Below are 27,840 nucleotides of genomic sequence, written 5' to 3'. Positions count from 1 at the left end.
AAAAAAAAAGTCTTATCTTTCTTGGTACTATGGACCAAGAAAATATTACTGATTGAGAGATTCATCATCAGGCTGAGGGCTTAAAAAGTAGATACAGAATGGTCACTCTACTGATACCAAAACAAACGAAACAAAAAAACCCAAACAAACCAAAAAACGAAGACGTTTTATGCTCTTTCCTCAAAAAAACCTAGAAAGGACAGGAGTTAAGTTTAAAAGAACTAGAGTGTGACTGTGGAAGAAACAGGCATGAGAGTCACAAAAGAATTACAAATATAGTTTTTTCACTGAAATTACTGAATTGAGGATATTTTTAAAACAGCATATTTCTATGTATTCAGTAAATCACAACTGAATTATCAAATGTTTTATGGCAAAAGCACCTATTCAAACTTAACAGTGAGGTAAAAAATACATGCTTGTACAGATGTTTACTGTTAGCTGTTGTTTACTTGCAGGGTGAATAATATCCATTTTTTAGAAAGATTTATTTTATTTTATTTTATTTTATTTATTTATTTTTTTTAAAGATTTTATTTATTTGAGAGAGAGAGAGAATGAGAGAGAGAGAGAGCATGAGGGGGGGAGGGTCAGAGGGAGAAGCAGACTCCCCGCTGAGCAGGGAGCCCGATGTGGGACTCGATCCCGGGACTCCAGGATCATGACCTGAGCCGAAGGCAGTCGCTCAACCAACTGAGCCACCCAGGCGCCCTAGAAAGATTTATTTTAGAGAGACAAAGCGCACAAGTGCACACACACGTGGGGGGAGGGGCAGGAGGATAGAATCTTCAAGCCGACTCCAACATGGGGCTCTATCCCATGACCCATGAGATCATGACCTGAGCAAAAACCAAGAGTCGGACACTTAACTGACTGAGCCACCCAGGTGCCCCATTAATGTCCATTTTTTAACTTAGGTAAGAACTTCATGTCTATGAAAGCATTTCTTTTTTGCAAATCAACATGATAATCTTACGAACAAAGTGAGTTAAACATAGTACATTTTATGTTTTTTAAAGTAGGCTCCATGCTGGGCAGAGCTCGAACTCACGACCCTGAGATCAAGACCTGAGCTGAGATCAAAAGTCAGATGCTTAACCGACTGAGCCACCCAGAACCCCTATGTTTTATGTTCTTATACCAATAAAATGAAAAACGAAAAAACTGATCTAAATTTAGAAATTTTCCTAGGACTCCAATATTTCTGCCAATTTTACATTTCTACTAACATTTGAGTTTGAGGGCCTTATACAGGCACATATATAAAACCCAAACAATCTAATCTAAATGCTTTTCCCCCTTAACTAGAATTCAGGTTATAAGATGAGGGAAAAGGGCAGTACCTTTTCTTGCTATATAATTCTCCACAATGATTATACATACGTAGGTCAAAGTAAATTTTAAAGATAATGTTAATAACAAAACAAAAATTAGTCCTCTCTCTTCTAGAGGTGCCTTTTTTTTTTTTTTTAAGTAATCTTATGCCCAATGTGGGGCTTGAACTCATGACCCTGAGATCAAGAGTCACATGCTCTCCCAACTGAATCAGCCAGGCACCCTGATGCTACCTTTTAAAAACTGAACAGTCCCTCGTTTTCACTTGGACAAGAATCAAAACTACTTGACAGTTGAATCTTATGCCAAATGGACTGAGGGTTATAAAACTTAACTACAAATACTCCCAGTATACAAACCCATAATGCTAGTGTAAGATATTCAATATATAACTTGAAGTAATCTATGAAATTAAATCACTTTGGGTATAAGTGTAGCCTCACAGGATATTTTACTTTTTTTTTTTTTTTTTTAAAGATTTTATTTATTTGACAGAGAGAAAGAGAGCATCAGAGACCACAAGGCGCCGGGGCGGGAGGTGGCAGAGGGAGAAGTAGGCTCCCCGCTGAGCAGAGAGCCTGATGCAGAGCTTGATCCCAGGACCCTGGGATCATGACCTGAGCAGAAGGCAGACACTTAACTGACTGAGCCACCCAGGTGCCCCCAGGATATTTTATGTTAGTTTTTATTGGTTTATATTATACATACAGAAAAGTACTCAAATCCTAAGTACAGAGCTTGATAAATTTTCACAAACTGAACACATTTCTGTACAGCATCTAGAACAAGAAAAAGAACATTTCTAACATCCCAGAAATAACTTAGATACCTTTTCTAGACACTATCCCCTACGTCTGCTCAAGTAACCAGGATCCTGACTTGTAGCAGCATAGATTACTTTGTTTTAATTGGAATCATATAGAATGTACTCCTTTGTGTCTGACCCCATTTTATCTACATTTGTGAGATTCACTTCATACTGGTGCATATATTGTAAACTGTTCATTCTCATTGCTGTATTGTATTCCTTTGTATGTAAAGACCACACTATTGATTTATCCATTCTCCTACTGATTGGCATTTGGGTAACTTCCTTTTTTTGGCTACCATTATTTTTGATTAGTTGTCTTTTGGTCAACACATGGATATACTTCTGTTGAGTTTATATCTAAGAGTGGAACAGGATGGTAGAGGGTATGCACATCTGTATGTTCAACTTTAGAAGGTAATGCCAAACAGTTTTCCAAAAATGGCTGTGCCAATTTCTATGTTCAACATACAGCAGTGTATGAGAGTTCCAGTTACTTCACACCCTCATAAACCTTGTTATTTTTGTCTACTCTTATCCCTTCATAATTCCACACATACTCAGCTTGTCAACTTCCATGAAATTCATGCTGGGATTTTGACTATGTTGAAAGTACAGAATAATATGCAGAGAAATAATATCTTTTTTTTTTTTTTAAAGATTTTATTTATTTATTCATTAGAGACAGAGAGAGAGGAGCAGAGGGAGAAGCAGGCTCCCAAGGAGCAGGGAGCCCGATGCGGGACTCGATCCCAGGACCCTGAGATCATGACCTGAGCCGAAGGCAGACGCTTAACCATCTGAGCCACCCAGGCGCCCCGAGAAATAATATCTTTATAATATTTTCTTCTATCCATGATTATTGTATATTCCTCCATTTATTTAGGTCTTCTTTAATTTCTGTCAATAAGGTTTTGAAGTTGCCTTACTGAATTTTAAACTTATATAAATTAACTAGGTATGTATCAACTCCCCAAATTTCTGTGACTTAAGCAGAAATAGAGCTCACCTACAGTGGAAGAGAATAAGGTCAACATACAGGAAAAGGAGGAGAGAGAAGAGAATCAGTGATCCAGTCCCTGAATCAAGTCATTCCGGAGACAAAATTCCCCTCTGACCTTTTCTAGATGTGTTCTTTTTCTCCCTAACCATGAATCAATACATTCTCTTTATCTTTCAGTTGTTTTGCAGTCACTTGCACTGGAAAGAGCTCTAATACAGACTTCTGGGATACAGTGCTTAAGGAACTTCAGTGTGACAAGCAAGGGGAAAAGAGTTTCTCGCTTTCGCAAGTAGGTGGAATATGGTGGGAGGTGAAACTGGTTGAGGGTTGAGGAAGATGACTAGTGCAGAATGGGACATGTTGATTTTGACCTGCAGGACAGGACATTCAAAGAAAGATGCCTAGCAGGCAACAAGAAATATAGGTGTGCTAGAGAGAGATCTGGGTTAGAGTTAAGTGATATGGGACACAGCAGACAGTAACTAAGGCCATAAGAGCACACGATACCAGTGGAGGACATGGGATATAACTGAAGAATACCAACATTTAAGGTCCTGGAAAGGAGATCAAAGAGTGGCCAGTAGGAGGAAAACCACAAGACTTCAGCTGGTAGCCTTTACTACAAAGGATCAAAATTCACCCATTTTACTTCGGTATAACGTCCCCATGTTTCAGTGTTCAATTACTCTGAATGATGGCTGAAAGACAATCTATGTCCTCATTTTGTTTTTCAAGATTTGAGGTTTCCTGACATGTCATATTCTTTTCAAGTACAATCAATCTACTCTTTCAAAAGATTAACTTACATTATTTAAAAGAATCTCTTTTTGACCAACAAGCTGAAAGCTTGAAGCTTGTATCAAAACTGCTAAGAGAGAGAGCGTGCACAACTAAAGAGGAATGTGATGTTATTTAAGAGTACAGCAAATATGTCACAGGCTTTTTATAGTCATCCTGTTACTCTGAATCCCTCTGAAAGCCTTTCAGAGGGAGGCCATTGCCACCCATATGAACACAGTTGCAATGTTAACCTTATATTCTTCTCTTACAAGTTATACACACAAAAGGATCAACCCTATTCTGCAACAATTATAAATGCTGTAGCATTTTATGTAATAATCCCATACATGTAATTAAGACCAAAAAACTTACCGTTACATATGCTTTTTGGTTATGTCAGTTATATTCCTAGAATGAATTTTTCCTTTAGATTTTTAAAACTTTAAAGATTGAATGAAGTAACAAATTTTGTTAAAGAAGAAACCAGGTAGAGTATTCAGAGTTAATTTTGAGATGAGATAACCATCCACTTTGGCATTTCTGTAGCACAATGTGTCTGAAATATCACTGGAATTTAGTTGAAGGTGCTTGACTATTTTATCTTAAGAATACTTTAAGAATTGACCTCAGGATTTATAGATACTATCACAGAAACTACAGACTATAAACAGGTGTTGTTTAAAAAAAAATAAATGGTAGGTATTCTTAATATCATTAGAATAATGGCAAATCAATAAATCTAATGAATATGGCCAGTTGGTATGCTCTTGCAACTTAAGGATATGCAATATACTTCCAAGGATCTGCAAAACAAATAATGTATTCTGAAAAATAATAATTAAAACTTCTTTTGATTTACCTTTATTTCTGCTCCTTTTGATTTTTTCTGCCAATCCCACACAGTAAGCATATGCTCATTGGAGTCATCAATAACACATAAATGAACACCTGAATCCTAAAGAAAAATCAATTAAAGGCATTTAAAAATTTTCAGTTAAAGTTGACTTTCTAAGAAGAAATACCATATTATTAAAACTGCCAATATTAAGATAATCCCAAATCCTTTAAACTCACAGCTCCTTGAAAGAAAATGATTATCCTATTTCCTGACTGTATTTTCTTCAGAAATATAATGAAGATTCATTTAAAAATATTTTCTATTTTTAATTTTTTCCCCCTAGGTTAACTCCCACCTGCCATCTAAGTTACTTCTGTTAGTCAGATAGCAATACAGTTTTCCATGATATACCTGACTTACATTAACATGGATAAATGAGATAAATAAAACAAATTTTCTATTTTCCTTTAAAATTTTTTTTTAAAGATTTATTTATTTGAGAGAGAGAAAGTAAACATGGGTAGGGAGGGGCCAAGGGAGATGGAGAGAGAGAATCTCAAGCAGATTCACCACTCAGGTGTGGAGCGTGACGCAGGGCCTGATCTCACGATCGTGAGATCATGATCTGAGCTGAATTAAGAGTCAAACACTTAACTGACTGAGCCAACCAGGCACCCCTCTTTTCTATTTTTCTGAAACTATTTTCATTCATATAATTTAAGTCTCCCAGTTTATGAAAAAAAATGTGGATACTAAAAAATTGTTTTCCATTAGCATTTGCAGTATATGCCTAATGACATATATGGGAGAAAGAAATACTGTGGTGAAAAGAGGTACTGAGGAAGGGGAGAGCTTATTACTCTCTTCTCTTTTTTTAGCCTATATTAAAACAATTACCTAAACTAGGGAAAGTTAGAGTGAGGCAATCCAAGATAGTCTTAACACTGTAACAATGTTACCAACAAGATGACAACAGTTCCTGCTACAGAAATTTAAGGGTAAGAAAGGTAGTGAAAAACCTTCTGTCCACTTATCACCTTTTGTAAATGCCTTTCTCACAATTCTTGTCTCACTGGACCTCTGGACATTCAGTACCTTCAAAGCTAGCAAAGTTCCTATGTCCACCCAAATTTATCTTTAAATTCTAAAAAATGTCCCTTCCACCTCCATGTCCCACAAAACTCCCATAATCCATAATAAACCTGCTGACAGCTAGGAACTGAAGAGGTAATATGAACACATACATATATTTTACTTTTTTTTTTAAGATTTTATTTATTTGACAGAAAGCGAGAGCAGAACACAAGCAGGGGAAATGGGAGAGGGATAAGCAGGCTTCCCGCTGAGCAGGGAGCCTGATGCAGGGCTCGATCCCAGGATCCTGGGATCATGACCTAAGCCGAAGGCAGACGCTTAATGACTGAGCCACCCAGGTGCCCCTGAATATATACATATATTCTAAAGTATGAGTGAGCCCCAATAAGATCTGGAGGGGTGTTTGTATTTGAAATTTAAAATCATGGATCCTAAAATGTAGATCTCCTGTATACTCTATAATTGTATATAATTCAAGAAAAAATAGAATGTTTCAATGAGTAATATCCTCGTTTTATTTTCCCCTCAGAATAAAGCCTCAAAGTTTAGGTAAGACTGCTAGATACTGAATTTTAAACTCATGTTGTCATCAATTCAGAACCAAGATAATTCATGATTTTAGTAAGTACAAAGGTCTGATTTTTTTTTTTAAAGATTTTATTTATTTGAGAGAGAGAGAGAATGAGAGAGAGAGCCTGAGAGGGGGGAGGGTCAGAGGGAGAAGCAGACTCCCCACTGAGCAGGGAGCCTGATGTAGGACTCAATCCTGGGACTCCAGAATCATGACCTGAACTGAAGGCAGTCGCTTAACCAACTGAGTCACCCACACACCCCACAAAGGTCTGATTATTTCATTTGTTCCAACATGACATCAAGAAAAGTCAGTATTTGTGCAGAACTGGCCAACTTTCAGGTCTGTGAATTTTCTAAATAAAATAGATTTCCATGATTCAAGCTGAAGCAAAAAAAGCACATCCTACTGCTCATTTCAATTATACCATGCTATGTATATATTCCTCTAACCATTTCCTGCAACTACAGGAATCCTATTTCATAATAGGATTCAGAACAAAAGTATAATTAGGTATAATAACCTGTATCCCATTTAAACCAAAGTATACTTTAGTACCTAGGTTAAAATGCTGTCCATTGCTAAGCAATAGCTAACAATTCAGAGTTAGCACTTTCTATGAATACACACACATACACACACACACACAACTGAGCTTATCTTCTTTTCTGCTTCTTTATGCAGCTTGCTCACTTCTTTAAAAACGGTTACTTACTGCTTTTGAAAAATCCAGGCATCCTACTCCACGCTCAAAGGTCCCAAGTCCAATAATTTGCAGTGTGGATAAACTAACTGAATCCCACACTCTGACATGGGGTTGCAGAGGCTGCAAAAACAATGGGAAAAATACAAGCTAGCAGGACTAACTGGTATTCAGGTGGATGCAAATAAATACTGTTACCACACAGAACTGTCTGCCATCTTTAAAAAGCAGTAGGGATGGATAAACATCTAATATAAAATAGCTACTGCATTAGACATGACCCCAAAGAATCTTGAGTAGGTGTTTTCTTCTCATACTATGAAAACAAGAAAATAACAACAGTGATAATAATAGTAGCTGCAAATGATTTAGTATTTACTATGTCATATTCTATTCTAAGTACATGTATTAATTAATTTATTCCTCATAATCCTATGAACTATGTACTATAATAATCACCATTTAACAGATGAGGAAACGGAGATATAGAGATTTGAATAACTTGCCCAAAGTTATACAGTTATTAAAAGGCATAGTTAGAATTCTAACCCAGGCAAATTTGCTCTGGATACTCTGCTTTTAACGTTACCTTCATTCCTGGGAAACTAATACTTTTTTTTCCTAATCAGTGTCCAATAAATTGCTAATCAGTTCTTAAACAGAATTTGAAACTGGAAGGGGCCTTAGAAGTCATCCAATATAACCATTCCAACTCCTTTTCTTTAAATAAACTCAAGCCAGAGAATGTCATGGGTACAATCAGACACATGTTAATCAGTCATCAATAATACTGCTGATCCTTACAAGTAAGGGATTTATTACGTAAACCAACCTAATAATATTGAGTAGGAACTGAAAATTTTAAAGTGTTATCAGTTCTAGTCATATATAAAATCAAGAGGTCCATCAATGTAGTGAAACTGTAGTATCCTCTGGCTAACACTGATAAGTTATGCTATGTTAAAAAAAAAAAAAAGTAACAAGCTTATGAGTCCTCCCAATTTTACAAGTAAATAGTTTCCTTAGGGAGAACATTTATTTTTAGAGAAAAATATTTAAATAGTATGATTCTCTTTTGTTTTTTGGAATGTTCTTACATTCTGCTATATTTTTTCCCTGCTTATACTAGAAATCCCTTAGTTGCCATTTAAAAGAATAAAATAAACAAGCCATGGTTAAAATTACAATCGATTCCATTCTGATGGCAATGTCATTGGTACAGCCTGCAGAACACTATGCCACTCACCCTTCCATCTTTATCCACTCCAGCTATCTGTCCAGTTGCGATCCTAATTTTGTCAGGATGGATAGCAAGGCTAAAAAACAGTATTAACAACAATTTTAAATATGGGAAACATGTGAAACAGCCAAAATATGCCTTAGTAACAACATCTGTCAAACAGTTTTCAGTTTTTAATCATTAAAAAATTCTTGTGACTTATCTGCTTTATTTTCTTTAGCAAATAAAATAAACATCAAACATCTAAGTTTTGGCCATAGTTTTTCTTTCTTTGCTAAACTAAAATAGACAATGGAACACTAAATTCACAATTGTGACAGGATAAGTTAAACTGTCTTCATCTGTTCAAGTTCCTTTCTAGTCCTGCATATGCGCATGCACAGTCAGATGGTTTTATCATACTGAAGATGTGGTACTGCACTGTGCAAATGTAATCTATTACAATGTCAGCATTTTCCCTGTTTGCTATATAAAATAGCAATTATTGCATATTACTGACTGAACAGCTCTTCTAATAGTTCTGCTTTTCTACAAAGGAACACAGTGAACATCCTCACACATAGCACCTCCAAACTTTTAATTAGTTCTTCATGCTGCAATCTTGTAAGTCAAACTTGGGGCAAGAAATTCTTAAGTACAAACTGAAAATAGGGCAGCATATATGCCCACATTTCTCATGTTAAACATGAGTGACGAGCAAAATTTTTAAAAGGATGTCTTTCCTGTCTATACCTAGACTCTTTCTACATCTTGCAACCAAGCTCAAAGTATTTTGTTCTTAGTATGTATGGCTCATTACTTTCCAGAAGATTATCAATTAAATTGTCAGAAGAAATAAAAATGCTTTAAAAGTTACACTAGAACTTCCCCATATTAAAATGCCACTTTTTAAAATATATTCTACAGAATGACCATAATATCCTTAACATCTGAGAGCTCTCCACAAGAAACCATTTCTGAAAAAACCCAAATTAAAAAGAAAAGCAAAAATGACAAAGAAAAAAAAAAAGTGTTCAATGATACCAACCATTTCACACAGTCTGTGTGACCCAGGTAGTGTCGCTGAGTTCTCTCCTCATAATTAAATAGTACTACTACTGATGCTATGAAATACACTATTTCTCCGGTAGGAAGAAGGTAAACATTAGCGCGACAGTCCTTTCCTCGATAACCGTATCTTAAACACAAAAGTCAAGGGTTTTAAATAACACAATTTTTAAGGTGTAAACTAACAAGTTTTTCATGGATACCTAAGGGAATGAGGAAGGTATAAAGAAAACAGGAATGCATCGAAACTAGGAAACTCAAGTCCTGCCACTATCCAGGGTGCAATCCTGAGTTTTTAATGTGCATAAATCTTAGTTTCCTCATTCCCCAAATACATATTGAGTTCCTAACATGTGGCAGGCACAGGCTGAACATACAGTTCTGAACAAAACAAACAGAGGCCTGTGTCCCTGAAGCTTATGCTCTGGCAAAGATGACAAAAATAAACACCAAAAGATCATTAGAAATTATGGAAAGAAAAGTAACAGTATCCTAGGAGAAAGCATAGAAGGAACACCTAATGTAAATGGAGAGAAAGTGAAGAGAGGGATCAAAAGAAGAGTGGAGAAAATGACATTTATGCTTGACCTAAATAATGAGTAAGACAGCCAGGCACAGTTGGTAGGCAGAGTGTTTATTAAAAAGTTGTACAGAATTATAGGACTGGTGAGTCTTCCCAAGCTAATTTCTGCAGAAATGAGGGAATGAATGAAAGGGTAGGGGAAAGAGCTTATAGGAGAACGGAGGCAGAAAGCTGAGTTCAAACTACTAGCTCCATTCTGTTTCATGGAATTTCTCAAAGGTTCTAAGAGAAAAATTTCTAAGTGAAATTAAGGGAGGTCTTTTATGTAGTCATTTTTTTACAAAGTCAGGCTGAGAAGTTAATTCTGGAATTAGAACCAATCTTGTTAATTTGAGCTCTTAAAATAATTTACATCATTTCACAAGTTACAAAATGCTTAACTGATGTTTCCTTATTTAATTCTTACAATAGCTCAGTAAAGTAGGAGTTACTAACCTCTTTTTATAAGGGAAGTAAGGTTCATTGGAGGTGGCAGAGCTGAGACTCAAACACTAGTCTTCCCATTCCAGCCTAATGCCTTTTCTACCACACTGTAAGTAGCTGCCACGATGTTCATACAATAATACCACTTGCCCTATTCAAAGATATTAATTTGGGTGGTTTTAAATTGCTAATAGCAAAATATATATAATATGTGAAGGATGAGAGGTAAGATCTCTTTACTTTCTCAAGTGGTTACAATGTTTATTATATATATATTTTTGTATAAAGACAATTTTGATAGAGGTTAGGTAAATGAATTTTTCTTTTTTTTTCTTTCTTTTTTTTTTTTAAAGATTTTATTTATTTATTTGAGAGAGAGAGAATGAGAGAGAGAGAGCACATGAGAGGGGGGAGGGTCAGAGGCAGAAGCAGACTCCCTGCCGAGCAGGGAGCCCGATGCGGGACTCGATCCAGGGACTCCAGGATCATGACCTGAGCCGAAGGCAGTCGCTTAACCAACTGAGCCACCCAGGCACCCAATGAATTTTTCTTGAACTAAAGACAAAGCAAACAAATTTGCTGTCACAGTAGAGAAGGATACACCCACTCCAGTTTCAGCTTCTCAGGAGGCAGTTCTGTTCTGATGTCATCATAGTTTTCAACATCAGAAGGAATGAACATTGTAATTGGCCGACCTCGCATAAACATTTTAACATATTCTCCTTCTGTTAAAACACAAGACAAAAGTTAAGTCAATCTTCTGAATAATCATAGAAAAGTGGATTATTAAGGTGATATAGTAAGAACAAGACAAAAAAATAGCTAGTTCAGAGTTTTATTATTATACATAATTATTTTTATATAAAGACTTTGTCTAAAACATTGTAGGAAAAAACTACTGGTCATTTCCTTAAATGAGAATAACTATTTTCACAATTAAACTAAACAAGAAGGCCAGGAAAGCTGAGGTAGAAAAATGGAAAAAAAAATTAGGATGAAAGTTTTTCTGACAGTTGAAAATAAAGAGATTATCAGGGCAGACAACAAACATGTCTAACATACTACTTGATCAACCTACTAATTTTTTTTTTTTAAGATTTTATTTATTTTTTGAGAGACAGAGAGAGAGAGAGAATGAGCACATGAGCAAACATGAGTTGGGGGACGGTCAGAGGGAAAAGCAGGCTCCCTGCTGAGCAGGGAGCCCAATGCAGGACTCGATCCCGGAATGCTGGGATCATGACCTGAGCTGAAGGCAGACGCTTAACTGACTGAGCCACCCAGGTGTCCCAACCTACTGATGTTTAATGAGACATACAAAAAACATGGCCTGAGACTACACCATGAGGAGAGGAGTCATACAGCATCATAAGTCAGGATGCAGAGAGAGGACAAGAGCTCTGCCACACACAGCGAGTATAGCTGGAAGGGAAAGAAGACCAACTTCCCTCACTTCACAACTGTTCCAACGATCAGGGTCTAAACAATTTAATTCAATTACAATACACTAACATTTTTTTTTTTTTAAAGATTTTTTATTTTATTTTATTTATTTGACAGAGAGAGAGACAGCTAGAGAGGGAACACAAACAGGGGGAGTGGGAGAGGGAGAAGCAGGCTCCTGGCCGAGCAGGGAGCCCGATGCGGGGCTCGATCCCAGGACCCTGGGATCATGACCTGAGCCGAAGGCAGACGCTTAACGACTGAGCCACCCAGGCGCCCCAATACACTAACATTTTTAAGACAGTGCTAGGAAATAGTTTTCTAATTAGCAGCATAGGTTCTAAGACATCTTTTATTTACTTAAAGCAATAGTTGTTTATAAGATCTTCAACAATCTAAAACTAAAGATGTTAAAGACAAGTCTAGAATCAAATCAATATTTATTGCGTATCTTTTACAAAAGGAAACAAAACTTCACTAAGCAGACAAGATTGTTTCTTGAGAACAAAAACCAAAAAACAACACCCATCCTCGGCCTCAGCATCCTAATGACCTACATATAGGTAAGTTTAGTAGATGGTGACAGTGATGATGAAATGGCCACAAGAAAACCTAAACAGGAAGGAGAAAATAAGGGACTGAGTATGAAAGCATAGCATGTGTCTAGCACTTACCAACTTGTTTGGCATGATATGAAAAAACAGCAGAAACAGACTGAAAATGTGGTCATCAACCAGAGGCTGATACAACTCTAGGACCTCTAATAATGACCTAAGCTATGAAGGAGAATACATAATTCAATAGTTTATATAATGAGAACCATGGAAGAAGGAAAGATAAATTACTTGATGAACGTCTGCAAGTATTTGTTCTTGTTATGGGTGAGAAGTTCAAGTTATTTTTATTATTATTACTCACTTGTGCTTGGCCTCATGGTTAGATCTAAGAACAGGCTAAGACCTCCCACGCCAGTTTTCACACCACATGATATAGGTCTTTATTACTTCTGAATCTAAGAGTGGGCTCTGCTTCTTGATGATTTTTATTTTTTTACTTTTAAAGATTTTTTATTTTTATTTATTTGACAGAGAGAGACACAGCGAGAGAGGGAACACAAGCAGGGGGAGTGGGAGAGGGAGAAGCAGGCTCCCCGCAGAGCAGGGAGCCCGATGCGGGACTCGATCCCAGGACCGTGGGATCATGACCCGAGCCGAAAGCAGTCGCTTAACCAACTGAGCCACCCAGGCGCCCTTCCTGATGATTTTTAGCATTGCTGGACTTGAGGAGAACTAAATGATTACCAGTTGCAACTATTTCTCTTCTGCAATCATCTTTATCAGCATCTCCTTGTCCTTTTTTGTATAGTTCACTTTTTTATAGGTATCAATTTGTTATATAATTTCCCTCATGTTTTTTTTTTTAAAAGAATATAAATTCTTGGGGTCCCTGGCTGGCTTAATCAGTAGAACATGTGACTCTTGATCTTGGGGTTGTAAATTCGAGCCCCACATTGGGTGTAGAGATTACTTAAAATAATATCTTTAAAATATATATATATATAAATTCTTAGAGGCAGATATCCTGTCCTTTGGAATTTACCCCCAGGATCTTTAATCAGAGGCGTATATCATAAATGCTTTCTGGATGAAAAAATAAAACTATTAGCAGATGTCTCTACCACTTAGAGGAGATCAGATGTCCAGACAAGGGAATGGGTTTAGGAATAGTGGTATCAAAGAAAACAAAAGTTCTCCTTTGGTAATAGAGACAGCTCAGAATACCATATTGCTCCCTCTGTCAATTATCCTTTATCAACTATTCCTTTCTCCTCAGCAGCACAAGCAACTAAATAAAAGCAAAGAAACTATCTAGTGCTTGTCAACTTTTCCAAAATAAAAACGGCAATGCATGTCAGGATGAAAATGTTTTCTCTGCCTGGAAACTGGCAGTATATATGTTGAGGTCCAAATATGTAATCTAGGAACCTATAACAATTCCTGAGATTGAGGGAGGCAATATATCATAGTGGAAAGAACATGAGCTTTGGGAAAAGACTGATCAAGATCTGCATTCCAGCTTTATTGCTGACTAGCTGTATGACTCTGGCCTCATTTTCCTAATACACAAAATAGTATTACTACTTACCACCTGCAATTATGATTCACTAAATAAGACATTACACTGTAAGGGATAATATGAGGTCCTCAACAAGTATTTATTCCCTTCCCTTTGAGAAGAATTTGTACCATTCTGAACCCTGTCTAGGAACTGCTTATAATACATGATTTAACACACATAATATCTCTTCATAAGCTTTAAATCGGCTGTCCACAGAACAGTATGTATAGGTAAATAAGCTAGAATTCTATCATGTACACTTTTTAAAAAGATTTCATTTATTTGAGAAAGAGAGCAGAGCGAGAAAGAGCACACGAGTGGGGGGCAGGGGCAGAGGGAGAGGGAGAAACAGGCTTCTCACTGAGCAAGGGACCCTACATGACCTGAGCCTAAGGCAGATGCTTCACTGACTGAGCCATCCAGGGGCCCCTATCATGTACGCTTTAAAACTGGGGTCACAAATGGACTATCTACTGGCACACACAGGTAATCCAAAATGAGAGCAGTGAGAGAATATAGGATGATTGACTGGGATCTGGGACCACTGGCACACCCCATGCTCATGTCAGGGAGGCAGCAGCTAGTTAAGTCCATGAAACGTGTGGGCCTAGTGTTGCTAGATATTCCCTTTTTTCCCCCCCAAGAAATCTATAGTTTATTGTTATATCTCCCAATTCTTAAATATTTAATCCTTGTGGGGAAAAAAAGGGAAAATACCATGTGAAAACGCACTTCTGGCCTGTGTACAGCAGTCTGAGACCTTTTTTTTTTTTTTTTTTTAAAGAATACAGTCTTTACCTTGGGAATCAGGTAAAAAGAGTCTCTTTTCTCCTCAACCATTGTTGGGTATAGATTCTCACTGCAAACTTGTTCTTGAGATTGTCAGACTTCTTGACCTTACAGTCAAAGGACTTGACAGTCCATTTGTCTGTTTTGTCAAACTAAAGCTACTTTCTGGCTGTTCTCACTGTAAAACTACAGTACTATGAAAGTCAAGAAGGGATGGGCCATGAGACCAGTCAAAGAAAATTATGAGATCAGTTATATTTTCTGGTGGTCAAGAAAAACAATCTGAGAAAAATAAATTACTAAACTATTTCATGATAATTAGTAAACACAGTATAGAGCTTTTCAGTATTCAATAATAAAGCTGCTTTTTAGTGAAATGTAATTAATCTCAACATTTTATTTCTTACTTGGCACAGTGAAAATTCCTTGGACTAAGTGGGAGGCTATACAGTATAGTGGAGAGAATACAAGGTTTGTGATAAAGACAGACCTTGGTTTGAATTCCAGCTTTACCACTTACAAGTTTATGCCAAATAAAAAAACAAGTTTTAAGAGGGGGGGGGGCAGAGAGAGGAGAATCTCAAGCAGGGTTCATGCCCAGCGTGGTCACAACCCTGAGATCATGACCTGAGCCAGAATCAAGAGTCGGAAACTTAATCGACTGAGCCACCCAAGTGCCCCTAAATATTCTTAATTGAATCTGATCGATGATAGCTTAATTATAAAAAAAGAAAGTTCTGTGGGATACTGTTGATAAAAATACTATAATCAATCCCAAAATACCATTAGTTTGCTTCTCTAGACACATACAATGTGGGAACTCGTAGAAATCTAAGAGTTCACCTAGTCCAACCCCCTACCTGTAGAGAAGGGGAAACCAAGGCTCAAAGAGGTCAAATGAGTTTTTAGACTGTGTTCCAAAATTTTATGATTTAAAACTTGTGAAACATTTTTATTCTCAAACTATGTTCTAGACCTGCAGCATCCAAAACAATAGCCACTGGTTCTGAACACTTAAAATGTGGCTAGTATGAACTGAGATATGCTGTAATTGTACAATACAGATTTTTAAGTCTTAGTATGAAAAAAAGTAAGATATGTCAATGACTGATCACACATTGAAATGATACTCTGGATATACTGGGCTAAATTTATTAAACTTACTCTTACCTGTGTCTTTTTATTTTTTAAAATGAGGCTATTGGAACATTTTAAATGACATATGTGTTATACATCATATTTCTATTGGATAGTACTATTCAGACAGCAGTAAGGTCCTCAGAAGTCCAATTACCTGACAATACAGCTTACTGATAATCCAAATAGAAGCCTGAGCTTTGGACCCTAATAGTAGGAAATCAGAGTACAAAAGAGGAAGATATTTCTGTTCTATTATCTTTGGAAAGAGTGAACACTAGGCAGAAATTTTTACTATTTATTTAAGAGAGAGAGGAGAGCGAGAGCGTGTGCAGACGGGAGAGGGAGAGAGAATTTCAAACACACTCCACGATGAGCATGGAGCCTGACGCAGGGCTTGATCCCACAACCCCACTCATGACTCAGGGCTCATGACCTGAGCCACAAGAGTTAGATGCTTAACAGGCTGAGCAACCCAGGTGCCCCTAGGCAGAAATCTGAAACACTTGATTTTAACACTTTCCTTCCTTTGTCCTTCCCATGCTAGCACTTCCCCTTTGGTCTACTCTTGTTAACTCAATCTTCTACTTTAGCATCTCCCCTAGGCCGTCCTATCCCGCAAAGTGCTCCAAACCGCAAAATGACCTTCATATTCCTTAATCCAAACTTTCTGGGAGTTATCTAAGGTGTTCTGAGAAAAGCACTACTGCTGAAATGATTCAGACAGATATAAATAACTAGTTACCGAAAGTTACTTATTTAAATAAACTCTACTCACAACATGGGGCTTGAACTCAGGAGTTGTATGCTCTACCAACTGAGACAGCCAGGTGACCCAAAGTTACTTATGTATTTAAAACATATTTATCAAAATTCATTAATCTTTCACAGACTAATAGTGAAAGGTAAAGTGGAGAAGGAAATTAGTACTGGGCATACTCTGCTCTAAGATCAGTTCTTCCAGTGTGTCTCCCCCCCCCCCCCCCCCCAATAGCTAGCTCCCTTTTTGGACCTGGAGATTAAACAAACAACAAAAAGGCTTTCAAAGGCAACAGCAGAGCTTCAGGGTTTTGGACTATGACTATACTCATTTGTATAATGGGTACTGCCTATAGAAAACCTTCTGAACTTCTATAATGTTTACAGTTTAACACATCTTTCTCCCAAAAGTTTCCACTTTAGAAATCCACTTTTATTTGTATTTTACAATCTTCAGAACTAAAGAGCCCCCCCCATTGAAAATTTGAATTAAAATTTTATATTTAACTATAATGTAGCAGAGTGTGATGCTATCTATTCCAGCAAACAGGAAATCGGAGAATCTTTAGTCTGAGCTTTTTTTTTTTTTATGTTAGTCACCATACAGTACATCATTAGTTTTTGATGTAGTGTTCCATGATTCACTGTTTGCGTATAACACCCAGCGCTCCATGCAATACGTGCCCTCCTTAATACCCATCACCAGGCTAACCCATCCCCCCACCCTGCCTCCCCTCTAAAACCCTCAGTTTGTTTCCCAGAGTCCATAGATGTCTATGGCCATTCCACCCTGAACACACCTGATCTAGTGTGAGCTTTTACCAGTTCTATTCCCCCAAATCATAAAGCTCAAGAACAGGTGGGTAAACAAAAAGCTAGAAATACTGACTATAATTTTCTAGTAGAAAGTAACAAAGAACATTTTAGGTAGGCTAAAATCTTTTCTTAAAAAGAATAAATTCTCAAAAGATTTCAAGTCCTAGTTAATGATCCGGTTATATTGTAGTAATAATATTTCAAAATCCAATGAAACAATGTAATCTATAAGAATCTTTGGACTTTGAATAAATTGATTTGTACAATAAAGTCTAAATTTCACCCCTTTTCAAAGGTCTAGCTATAAAAATTGGTAAAATGTAGATCCCCAAATTAAAAAAAGGGGGTGTGAATTTAGAAGGATATAATCTAACCCTCCTATTTTGCAGATTTAAAAAATTCTTAGTTGGGGTGCTTGCCAAGTATTACATAGCTTTACTTGCTAGGACAAAATCCCAGGTCTGAAAAATATGACCAAGTAGTAAAATGCTACCTTAATTTTCTTTGTTCTATAGGCAGACTTCTACTGACTGGTAAATTTTACTGAATTCTTAATCACATAGGAGCAGGGGGAGTGGGGTGACGGTGCACAATGAAGATATAAAAGAAGTGAACCTAGCCCCTTAGGAGCTTACAGCAGAGCCATAACCAAGTCTTACGTAACTGCTAATCAACTCTTTTTTTTAAAAGATTTTATTTATTTATTTGAGAGAGAGAGAGCACATGAGAGGGGGAGGGTCAGAGGGAGAAGCAGACTCCCCGCTGAGCAGGGAGCCCGATGCCGGGACTCCAGGATCATGACCTGAGCCGAAGGCAGTCGCTTAACCAACTGAGCCACCCAGGCGCCCCCTGCTAATCAACTCTTAACACTAAAGACACTAACGAGTCCACCTGTAGCTACTTTCTTGAATCTAAACCTCCTTTAATCAGATTTCTCTTTGTAATTTTGTTTACAACTCTGATTGTAATAAAATCACCTCAAGATAATTAGATATGGGCATTTGCTTAAGCATTTTGGATTATTTCTACTACCTAAAAAAGGCTTTCTTTGGGAAAAGATGGGAAAGAAGTCTAGTCCAACAATGAGACACATAAAACTTCCAAAAGACTTGTTGTTATATTGCTGAAAACTTTTCTGAACTAAGCAAAATATGGTTGTATTTTTTTAAATATGGTTATATTTTAAAAACTCCCTCAAATCACTTATATCCCCAGGAAAAGTTATTTTAAGCACTAAATTGAAATTTTTTTCATTTTATCTGAATATACCAAGTTGGATTTAATTTAAAAATAAATTCAAAAGAGAAACTTCAGATAGCAAAATATTTACCTAACTCTTTTTTAAAAAAGATTTATTTTAGAGAGAGAGAGAGTGCTCGAGCACAAGTAAGGGGAGGGGCAGAGGGAGACACTCTTCAAGCAGACTCCCCGCTGACCATGGAGGCCAATGTGGGGGCCCAAAGGCGGGGCTAGACCTCACGACCCATGAGATCATGATCTAAGCCGAAACCAAAAGTCCAATGCTCAACCGACTGAGCCACCCAGGTGCCCTGCCTCTAGCTCTTTTCCTTTTTTAAAAGATTTTATTTATTTCAGGGCACCTGGGTGGCTCAGTAGGTTAAGTGTCGGCCTTCAGCTCAGGTCGTGATCCCAGGGTCCTGGGATTGAGCCCCACGTCCGGCTCCATGCTCAGCAGGGAGTCTGCTTCTCCCTCTCTCTCTGCCTGCTGCTCCCCCTGCTGTGCCCTCTCTCTAATACACGAATAAAATCTTAAAAAAAAAATCAAAAGATTTTATTTATTTGAGAGAGAGAGAGAGAGAGAGAGTGAGCACGTGAGGGGAGGAGCAGAGGGAGAGGGACAAGCAGACTCTATGCTGAGCGAAGAGCCAGATGCAGGGCTTGATGTCATGACCCTGAGATCATGACCTGAGCTGAAATCAAGATGGATTCTTAACCGACTGAGCCACCAGGCACCCCTCTTTTTTCAATTAAATGTAACAGGAAGAGAACCAGGAGGTCCCAAGGGAGCAATAAAAGCCTGTATATGAAATTTTAAACAAACAGAATTAAAGAGAGGCTTCAACTTCACCTTTAATGTTTTATTTTTATTAATTAGATTAAAGATTTATTTGAGAGAGAGAACAAGCACAAGTGGGAGGGGCAGAGGGAGAAGAAGAGAGAATCCCAAGCAGACTCTGTGCGGAGCATGGAGCCTGATGTAGGGCTCAATCTCACGACCCTGAGGACTTGAGCCCAAACTTAGAGTCAAAACTAAGAGTCGGACGCTTAACCAACTGTACCACCCAGGCACCCCTATGTTTTATTTTTTTAAAAAACAACCCGAGTCAAAGCAAAATGTAAAGATTTAGGGCGCCTGGGTGGCTCAGTTGGTTAAGCGACTGCCTTCGGCTCAGGTTATGATCCTGGAGTCCCGGGATCGAGTCCCACATCGGGTTCCCTGCTCAGCGGGGAGCCTGCTTCTCCCTCTGACCCTCTCCCCTCTTGTGCTCTCTCTCAAATAAATAAATAAAATCTTAAAACAAGGGCACCTGGGTGGCTCAGTTGGTTAAGCGACTGCCTTTGGCTCAGGTCATGATCCTGGAGTCCCAGGATCGAGTCCCGCATCGGCTCCCTGCTCAGCGAGGAGCCTGCTTCTCCCTCTGACCTTCCTCCCTCTCATGCTCTCTGTCTCTCATTCTCTCTCAAATAAATAAATAAATAAAATCTTTTTAAAAAATAAATAAATAAATAAAATAAAATCTTAAAACAACCTGAGTCAAAGCAAAATGTAAAGATTTAATAAATCTGGGTCCTCAGTACACAGGTGCTTGCGATATTATTTGTATATATTTTAAGATTAAAATATTTCGGAATCTTTAAAAAGTTTAAAAAGCTTTACTAAGGTAAATAATCAACAGAATATTTTTGGTAAAACTGTTCCTTGGAGAACCAATTGCACAGTTCAGGAAGGTGGCATATGTTTTGCTATGGTTCTTTCTGCAATCTTGGTATATATCACTGATCAACTATACCTCTTTTCTGCTAAGCCTAATAAGTTTCAGAATTCTTTTCCAAATGCTTCAGGAAAACAGTAACAAATGACAGAGTAAGAAACACATGTGGAGTCTAACTGCCATGGACAGAGTGGATTTCTAACTATGCTTGAGAAATGGAGATTTTTCTGGCTAATTACATTTTCTAGTTTAGATTTTTAAAAAAGCTTATGCCTATGGGTTGTGAAAATACAGTACGGATGAAGTCTTTAACCAGAATAAAATAAATATGCACAAGACGAGGATGTTCTGTTACGAAAAGTCATATTCTCCATGTCCAAAGGGGACAGGTTGGGACTTTTTCAGCTGAAGATAAGGAAAAGAGGATGTCAAGAACACATATTCTTAAAAGTTGGGATTGTTTATATTAAAAAAAAAAAACTGGACAGCCTTTAAACATTTTAATCTAGAAGACTGTTAACAACAACATCAAGAAATAAGACTCTCTGCTTCATAGGACTTTAAAAAAAAAAACCTCCAACAGAGAAAAGGTTCCCCTGTCTGGTTTCCTTTTAAAATATAGAGAATACATGGACAAAGCCCAGATCCCTAGGGATACAAGTAATGTTTATGCTGCCTATTTAAAATGATTCAATATCTAAATTTCTCAAGTGAGTATATTTTTTGGAAGTACAATACCTGGTTTCCTGCCTTTTCTGCCTGTTCACACTAGAACAGACTTAAAGCTAGCATTCTTCTTCCTAAATTCAGGAACTGCAAAGTTTTGGATACCATCTTAGTAACAAAAGGGATAAATTCTATCTGTAGCTCAATTAAGGGCTTTTGGCTTTTTTAGTTTGTTTCAAACTACATACCCTCTTAGCAGGTATATGCTCCCTCTCAGTAGGTAACACAATATACAGACAGTATCAGTAGAACAGTGCTATCCTTTATATTCTTATAGATAAATTTTAGCTATTCTTTCAGATACATTGCTCAGTTTACGGAAGCGTGATCAGGTTTTAGGACAAAACATGCCTGGAGCCAACAAGTCAGAAAACAACACATGGCATGAACAAAAGCACCTACATTCAAATTCTTTAAAAGGTAAATTAAAAGCAAGTTAGTTAAGGTATGGGGAGCTGTCCTCCATTTTCTATTTGCTGCAGGAACGACCTTTTAAAGTTATTAAGAGAGACTCTTAGTGACATCTAGTCTAAGCCTTACTGTATGTGAGGAAACTGAGGTCCAAGGTCTCAGAGTCACAGGGAAAACTTTATTACCGGATGAATACTCTCTTTTTTTTTTCATAATTTCCTTTGGCAAAGTCCTAACTCATGCTCGTAATTTCAGTCCTTTAGGATTCTGATTCTCAACTTTGTATGGTGCAGGTCATTTCACCCCTAACTAGGTCTCATACTTCTTATTCTTGCACTCTTTCTGCCATAACACTTTACTTATCTTTCCTAAGTGAGGGGCCTAAAGAAGCTTCTGTTACTTAGACTGAATCTGTATTTAATAAATGTAATGATTAGAAATACAAATTGTATGTACACTATAATCAATGACCTCTTTGCTGTCCCTTAACACAAAAGAAAGCTCTTGCCTCAGGGCTTGTGTACTTTCAGTTTTCTCTGCTCATGAAATTCTTTTCTCCAGATTTCCATATATTTCACTCACGTCCTTCAGGTGGTTCAATGTCACCTTATCAGAAATGTCTTTCCTAACTACTCTATGTAAAATAGCAATTCTCTACTCTCCTCATTCTTTCTCAATATGTATTACCTCCTGACACATTATGTAAGTTCCACAGAGTGCAGAGACCGTAACTGCTATATCCCCAAGTGCCTAAGGGCAGGGCCTGACAAAATAAGCACTCAATAACTATTTGTTAAAAGAGTGAATGTTTAAAATGTGTATCTGCTAAAGAACAATAAACATATCAGAACTATAATGGCTGTTAAAATGACAAGATTATTCAGGTTTTTTTCCCTTTCTCTAATTTTGTAAATGAGTTTAGTATTTTCAGATTATTTGGACAACTGTTTTGGCTACACCAAATTACTGAAGTGTTTTATATAGTATATATTTCAAAATGACTTTTAAAGTATTTTTTATCTATAGTCATTTTTCGACAGTTAGCTAGTATGAGACAGTTACTTCTCAATTCTCTAAAATATTACAATAACTGATCTCTCATCTAAACACACCTATAGTTCCTGCATGGATCTGGTAGTTAAGCAGGAATGCATCTAAGCTTAGAGCAGTGAGGCAGCACTATGAAATGACGTAAGAGTGTTATATGATGACTGATGATTTTTCCTCAATTAAGCATATTTCTCTCCAGTAGGGATCTGAGTCATTCAGGCTCTCAACATGACCAGACTAATTAACTATGTACTAATTCTAAACAGCACAAGTTTAAGATGCTACAAGAGAAAAAGGATTTAAGATTATTTAAGCTTGAAAAAAACCCCGAAATGTGCTATAATTTGAAGACATTCAGGTTCTCTTCTAGAAAGGACATATGACACTTATTTTCCATATTAAAAAAATATAAAATACTTGTTACCATAAGGATGAGTTTATAGGCTATACTAATTTTATTGCAAAATTTATCAGATTGTTACCTATTTTCCCCAATAGATAATTTTATAAAAGGTGCTTATAGTCCCCTAAGTTAGCTCAAAAAACTTTTATCAGTACTTATCAAATGAATAGTACTGTATTAGAACCTAACCACTGCATCTAACAATGAATAAGCCTATAGGAAAACTTATTCACAGTTTAACCTGATGTGCTAAGTCTTTCTCTTGCAATGGGAGAAGAATCCAACAGAACTAGAGAGAAAAATGATGAAAAGAGGTTCATGTTTCAGGGACCTGAGTGTAGGTAAAGACTGAACTTGGTAAGAGTCTCTTTTTGGTGATATAACCTGTCCTTCCTCCCACACCTAGCCTCAGACTGTCCTGTGTACATCCCATTCCACTCCACCTCCTACTGCTTTCAACTATAATTCTCTTCCTTCTGCCTCAGTACCGATCAGAATATGCAGTTTCATAACTCTTCTTGTACTCTACTGTGGCTGAAGGATACAGGCCCTTCAGGTCAAGCTTTTTCTGCTACCACTCACCTAAATGTACCAAATGTAAACAGTCTTCTTCCCAAATCAAAAAAGATGGCTTGGAGCAAGTCATACTTGTCATTGTCAAAAAAGAGCTATAGAAATTAATAAATCATGTTTTTAAAAGATTGTACAAAAATGATAGATATTTTGGATTAATACCTAAAGTATAAGAAAATGTGTTGTAAAATACACCATGCAAAATGAATACAAACTTTAAAAATATATCTACAACTTATATCAAATGAAGATAATCTATTTAATGGTTATCTTTTCATCTTACCCCACATATCTGAGTGCAAGATTTTACTGTCAGATTCACATACATTAATATAACTAAAATTTATTTGGTACTATGTGCCAGGTACTACATTTTATTATCTTTAATTTTTATATTAACTCTGAGGGTTTATGATTGTCTCAATAATGAGAAAACAAAGACTTAAGGTAAAATAACCTGCTCATGGTCACACAGCTAAGTAAACGGTGAAACTGGTCTCTGGACTCCAAAATACACATTTAAACATTGATACTACGTTGTGTGCTACACATCTCTACAAGTAGATTAAGTCTTATTAGAAACTGAAAAACCAAAACTCTTATTCTTTTCCACACATCACCACCACCTCAAATACTCCTCATTTTACCAAGTTGCTCAAGCTATTCTTCATAGATAGATCTTGCTGTTCCTTATCTCCCATACCCTACCTATCTTATCTCTTAAACCATCTAGAACCCATCTACTTTCTATAGACTCTGTCTCAATTACAGTTAGGCCTCAACTACCTCACAAACTGAAACATAAGAGTTTTCTATGAAGGTACACTCTGGTGACAGAGTCTATATCCAGACAGAATATAGCAGATTAAAGTGAAAAAATAATAGACTCAAATTCCAAAAATAAGGCTTAATGCAAGCAACACTTGATATTATTAAATTCCAACATCTGGGACAATCTTTTTGAGTTAAAAGTCTTTTAACAGAATTTATTTTTCTATATCCTTTTCTAGCTTTTCATTTGATCCTTCTTCCTAGATACTGGTTAAAACCCTGCTTAGTGATGCTTCTGTAGCAAAATCCTTCCCTCTTAAATACATTTATTTGTCTGCTTACCCGAATGGCTTTGAAAACTGTCCCCAACACAACCACTCACTTACTATATACTAACCTTACGTTCCTTTTTCCTTCCAAAGGACATACCACAACATGAGAAAGTGGCAGGCACCTCTATAAGGATCTTATAAAATTTGAGCTCTTTAGCAAAATATATAATAATAATAGCACCGTTTTATAGTTTTACAGTGTTTTCTATTTTTAAAGTGCTTTATTTTTTTTAAGATTTTATTTATTTATTCATTCTTTTTAAGATTTTTTAAATTTATTTGGCAGAGAGAGAGAGGGAACACAAGCAGGGGGGGCTGAGCAGGGAGCCCGATGCAGGGCTCGATCCCAGAACCTGGGATCATGACCTGAGCTGAAGGCAGACACTTAACAAACTGAGCCACCCAGGCGCCCTAAAGTGCTTTCGTATATATTATTTCATTCTTCAGCAGTCATGTGAAGTAAGCTTTATAGATACTATTCTCAGATTAGAAAACTGAGACACTGTCATTTTCCCTAGGTCACAAGGCTATTATGCAGAAGAGCCAGGACCAAATTCTAGACAGAGACTCTCCATTCACAGCTCTTTCTACTATTTATCGCTACCCCCATTTTTTTTTTTTAAAGATTTATTTATTTATTTGACAGAGAGAGAGAGAGAGAGCGAGAGCAGGAACACAAGCAGGGGGAGTGGGAGAGCGAGAAGCAGGCTTCCTGCCGAGCAGGGAGCCCGATGTGGGACTCGATCCCAGGACCCTGGGATCATGACCTGAGCCGAAGGCAGATGCTTAACGACTGAGCCACCCAGGCGCCCCTCGCTACCCCCATTTTTAAACAAGTGTTCTAATATATAATATGAATTGTCTTTATAAATAAAATTTAATTGTTCCCTTTCAACCATTACTTAAGCTATCTGCTTAATTATAAAAGAGGGAGAAGGTATAACCTAACTATAGAAGAATGACAGCAAAAATGAACTTCATTTAGAATATCTATGTAAAAACAAACGATCCAAAGATCACAAATAAGCATTTCTCTTATTAGAATAAAAAATAGTAAAAATCCATAGCAATCAAGTTAATCTCTTACAAAAATTTTAACCACATAGTATCTAGTTAATAACCCAGAGAGTAACTATGACACATAGAAATGAGCTGTAAAAAGCATGCACAGAAAGGACATGCTTTCATTTAGAACAGCATGCTTCAATTAAATTTGCAGGCAATCTGAGGAGAATATAAAACTGATGTAATAGAACTTACCTACTTTGCAATTAAATTAAATACAGATTCATAGAAAGTCTGTTCTTTTTTGGTCAGAACAAGCCAACAACAGCAAGTAGCCAGAAATTACAATTAATATAAAAGAAAAATTCAAGAGGAAATGGATCTGCTAGACTCATTATATATTCAGTCTTAGCTTCAAGAAATGAGTGATTATTTGCAATGAGTTTGGCAAGACAGGAAATTGAGTTAAAATTTATCAATCTTTTAAATGGCTTTTCTCAGTACAACTTTTATTGTTTTTTTAAAAAGGGGGGAAATTCTCTTTAGTATTTTATACCTCTTCGTAATGACATATTTATCTCTATGACCATGAATCTTCAGAGCTCACAGAAATAAAATGGATTTTTAGAAAAATAGTTGGATTCACTAGTCCAAACTATCCTATTTCTCGTATTAAGAGGAAAGTCAGATAGTATAAATAACGAAAAGCCAAATAAGAGATCCAGGAAGAAATTAACTTAGAAGGCAACCAACTGTGTAGCTTATTCTTACCTTGGCTGTTTTTTTCACGGGTTGACATTTTTGCTGGTTGAGACAAAAATGACATATCTTACAATAAAAACTGGGCATTTTCTTAAATGACTATAATAAATGCACTTGTCTTTATTATGAGCTAATAAAGTACAATGAATGAAAATAAGTCAATATTCTTAACAATTAGCAAAAATTTAACTGGTGTAGAAAAGCATAAATATTTTTTTAAAAAAGGATTTTTAATTTACCTTGGTTGATGATGACATCTTTATGCCTAAAAAAAAAATTCAAAACATTATGTTATAATTTTACTTGGCTTATCATTAGAATCACCTAAAGAATTCGTAAAAGCTTCAATGTCTAGGCCACACCCAAGATAAATCTTTAAAGTGAAATTCAGACATCAGTATTTTCAAAAGCTGGTCAATGATCTCAACTATTAATATATATATATAGATATAGATTTTTTTAATATTTTATTTATTTGACAGAGAGAGAGCACAAGCAGGGGAAGTGGCAGGCAGAGGGAGAAGCAGGCTTCCCACCGAGCAGGGAGCCCCAGGGACCCTGGGATCATGACCTGAGCCGAAGGCAACCGCTTAACTGGCTGAGCCACCCAGGCACCCCTATTAATATATACTCTAAAAAATATATTTTATTTATTTGAGAAAGAGAGAGAGAGCACAAGCGGGGAGGAGGGGCAGAGGGAGAGGGAGAAGCAGGCTCCCAGCTGAGTAGTGAGCCTGATGCAGGGCTCGATCCCAGGGCCCTGGGATCATGACCTGAGCCGAAAGCAGACGCTTAACTGACTGAGCCACCCAGTTATATATGCCTCTAATATATACTGTTACATAAAACAATATTTCATAAGATCATCTGAACAGTGAAAGCATAGAAAGAACTTGCAAAAAACATTCAAATCTTAGGGGTTTAGTGAGATTTATTATTTGAGTAGGGAACATTAACAGGAAGATAGATTTTTTTGTACACTTAAAAAATACACTTAGAAGAAAAAAAGATAAATTATAATATAGTTTTTTTTTTTTTAAAGATTTTATTTATTTATTTGACAGAGAGAGAGAGAGCACAAGTAGGCAGAGTGGCAGGCAGAGGGAGAGGGAGAAGCAGGCTCTGTGCTGAGCAGGGAGCCAGGCATGGGGCTCGATCCCAGCACCCCAGGATCATGACCTGAGCTGAAGGCAGCTGCTTAACTGACTGAGCCACCCAGGCGCCCCAAATTATAATATAGATTTTAAAAATAATGATCCAAAGCAGGCATATAATTGTACATGTAAGCATGATAGTTACAGTATTATTAATTTTCAGATGTAACTAAGAAAGTGTAATACCAATTAAAAAAAAAAAAGTACCACA

At 36.9% G+C, this 27,840-nt stretch overlaps 1 protein-coding gene across 2 annotated transcripts in view; it reads right to left on the bottom strand.

Moving 5' to 3' along the window:
- The window catches only part of EML4 (EMAP like 4), a 147,350-nt gene that overhangs the window by 41,245 nt on the left and 78,265 nt on the right, over positions 1 to 27,840 (bottom strand). Inside the window, exons 6-12 of one of the 2 annotated variants that reach the window (XM_045884484.3) lie at positions 26,715 to 26,740; positions 26,485 to 26,517; positions 11,028 to 11,151; positions 9,401 to 9,550; positions 8,380 to 8,449; positions 7,146 to 7,256; positions 4,786 to 4,881 (exon numbers count right to left, since the gene is read on the bottom strand). In XM_045884484.3, the coding sequence (XP_045740440.1) occupies positions 4,786 to 4,881; positions 7,146 to 7,256; positions 8,380 to 8,449; positions 9,401 to 9,550; positions 11,028 to 11,151; positions 26,485 to 26,517; positions 26,715 to 26,740 (610 nt within the window). The remainder of the gene's footprint in view (positions 1 to 4,785; positions 4,882 to 7,145; positions 7,257 to 8,379; positions 8,450 to 9,400; positions 9,551 to 11,027; positions 11,152 to 26,484; positions 26,518 to 26,714; positions 26,741 to 27,840) is intronic. The other variant, XM_045884485.3, reaches the window with a different exon arrangement.

The sequence above is a fragment of the Mirounga angustirostris genome, unplaced genomic scaffold, assembly GCF_029215605.1.
Source record: "Mirounga angustirostris isolate CCGP_5_RB_7025 unplaced genomic scaffold, mMirAng1.0.hap1 SCAF_10, whole genome shotgun sequence".
In the NCBI taxonomy this organism is placed as follows: domain Eukaryota; kingdom Metazoa; phylum Chordata; class Mammalia; order Carnivora; family Phocidae; genus Mirounga; species Mirounga angustirostris.
Note: the sequence above shows the minus strand (reverse complement) of the source record. Positions and strands in the feature narration are given on the sequence as shown.